This window comes from the organism of the source record quoted next, unplaced genomic scaffold (assembly GCF_019419815.1).
Source record: "Pyrus x bretschneideri cultivar Hongxiangsu unplaced genomic scaffold, Pyrus_bretschneideri_v1 Contig21, whole genome shotgun sequence".
In the NCBI taxonomy this organism is placed as follows: domain Eukaryota; kingdom Viridiplantae; phylum Streptophyta; class Magnoliopsida; order Rosales; family Rosaceae; genus Pyrus; species Pyrus x bretschneideri.
The window spans coordinates 2,681,211-2,683,492 of record NW_025999513.1 but is presented as its reverse complement, the minus strand read 5'-3'; the positions used below and the strand labels follow the sequence as shown (position 1 = coordinate 2,683,492).

The 2,282-nt window shown below is 35.1% G+C and overlaps 1 protein-coding gene across 1 annotated transcript; it reads right to left on the bottom strand.

Annotated features, from left to right (window-relative positions):
- Positions 1-752: 752 nt before the first annotated feature.
- On the bottom strand, positions 753-1,808 carry LOC103964740 (EPIDERMAL PATTERNING FACTOR-like protein 5). The gene is made up of 2 exons (XM_009377703.3): positions 1,449-1,808; positions 753-1,318 (listed from the first exon to the last, which is right to left on the bottom strand). The coding sequence occupies exons 1-2, from the start codon at positions 1,579-1,581 to the stop codon at positions 1,083-1,085; spliced, it is 369 nt and encodes a 122-aa protein (XP_009375978.2). The 5' UTR covers positions 1,582-1,808; the 3' UTR covers positions 753-1,082.
- Between the last annotated feature and the right edge of the window lie 474 nt (positions 1,809-2,282).

Here is a 2,282-nt window from a genome sequence, read left to right as displayed (position 1 = left end):
CTGAGATTTCAAGGGAATTGAATCAAAATTTTACATGGAATCTCTACAAATCAATTAAACTTCATCAAAATCTATGAATTTATAAATCCATTAAAATCCCTCAAATTAGCAATTGAATGCACGTAGTTTTAAACTCGCCCGAAGCTTCTCTAATCCTTGGGCTAAAAAAGGTCAATGGCTACGACCTAGTTATTGATGTTGTTAGCTACTTGTGGAAAGACCAACGACTGTTTTTTTTTTTTTTTTTATCGGACGACCCACATAGTTTGATCGTTGGTTGAAACAACAAGCCATATTCAATTTTGCTTACAATCAAATTTATAAATACATTAAATCCAATGGTTGAGATCGAATTTGAGCAAATCTAATAGTAAAAAGAAGATCTAACAATCCAAAATTAAATTCAACGGCTAAAAAAAGTTACTGAAAAAAGTTAGGCTAAAATCATTCTTTAATAATTTTAAACTAAAATTTTAAATCAAAACTATTGAAGAAGAAAAGTTGTTTATGTGGTATAACCTAAATTTTTGGCCACAGAATCTAGTTTTTAACTCAACTACTGGAGTTAGTGTAAGTAGAGTACTCTGGACTCTAGAGAGAGAAAAATAAGAATAAGCTCATGATATTGAATTTTTTTTTATTACGTTCGAATCATAAAATAAAGTGATACACTACATATCACATATATTAAAACATAAAATCCAAATACTCAGTTCAGTGGTAAGTACTTACTTTTTAATTATGTCCAATAATAAACTAACACATGTTTTATTATTTTACTTGACCTCAACTTTATTTCTGTCCATAATAATTTAACTTGCAGCAATAATGCAAAATTAATAAAAAAAAACAAAAATATAGATGTTACATTCTCACCACTTCACTTGTTCCCCACGTTTAGCAATAGCAATAATAATTAGTATATGCTGTCAGTGACCAAATACTGGGGAAAAAGGTTTAATAATAATAATAATAATTACTAACAGATTTTTTAAAAGCTAAAGAAATTGGACTATACTATATACGCTACTAGTGTAATTAAATAAAAATTAAATTAAAACGGTTTAAATTTAATTAATTTACTAGGGCATGAAGAGATGGTTGCCACACTTGCAGCGCCAAGCTTCGGGGTAGTACTCGAGAGGTATCGAGACACCTGGTTGGATGGCGACGTGAACTGCCTTACACGGCGAGCAGCTCCCGCACTTGGATCTGCAACTTGGTGGCGATGAACCCAGACGAATCTTCTGGTGGGTCACGACTCGCTCCAATGCTGGCCCGCTTTCACCTTGATAATGATGATGATGCCCACCACCTCCTGAAAAAATCATTTTATCATCACGAGTTCAAGCTCAACAGAACCGATTCACTACTGAACGAGTCAAAACTCAAAAGGAGGTTAGTAATTAGTTGTTTCGGTGGTGTGGTTTTGTTACTAAGTTGCTTACCAAGTTGGGTTTGAGTGGTTACTGCCGTTGAGGCTGAGGTGAATAGGAGAAAAGTGAAGGCTGTGATGACAGTTGATGCCCTTATATAGTGGTGGTTGTGGTGGCGGTGGCGGGAGCGGCGCAGTACGCCCATCACCTGAGGTGGAGGTGCGCAGGTTACGAACTGGGCTACCTGGGAGTGGGATTGATATGGTGATGTAAATAAAGAGTGAGTAGGGAGATTGAAAATTCAGGGATGGAGGGAGTGATACTTTCCCGTGCTTTTATTGTTGTTGCAGTTTTTGCCTGTGAGCGTGTGAGGAGGGATGGTCCAAGTCAAAAAACAGAGTGCCCAAAAGATCAAAGAGAGAAGCTTATGGAAAGAACGAGGGATTTATTTGGATTTGTATTATTGTTTGACTAAAAGGGTGGAGAGTGATGGGACCCTTGTAAGGCCCTCCATGATTGGCATGTAGACGATTAGAGTCATGATTAAAAGCCATATTCACTAGAATGCCATTGAGATAGTGGAAGGGTGTGTAGCAAGAGGAACTTGGACAGGACTGTCTAACTGATGACCGGCTTGACGCATTGCCAGACAGCTTCACAAAAAGTACGTCGCTAATAAAGAAAAACAACATATTTTGAATGCGGTTCTTAATTTTTAACATTATTTGATTAAAATTTTAATAGTATTTAAAGTTTGATCAAAGTTCATTAACTTTGTATACCTCATTATATTACTATTAATATTTATATTTTTATAGTTTTGACATAAATTGTTTGATATTTTATGAGATTTATAATCCTATAAATTTAAAATCCCTCATTATAATACTATTAGAAACGGTTACA

What these genes read in the sequence shown, in the direction of transcription:
- LOC103964740 (XM_009377703.3), bottom strand. Translation starts at nt 1,581, where the DNA reads ATGGGCGTACTGCGCCGCTCCCGCCACCGCCACCACAACCACCACTAT. An exon ending in AACCACTCAAACCCAACTTG is followed by an intron (nt 1,319 to 1,448) that starts GTAAGCAACTTA and finishes TGATTTTTTCAG; the next exon opens with GAGGTGGTGGGCATCATCAT.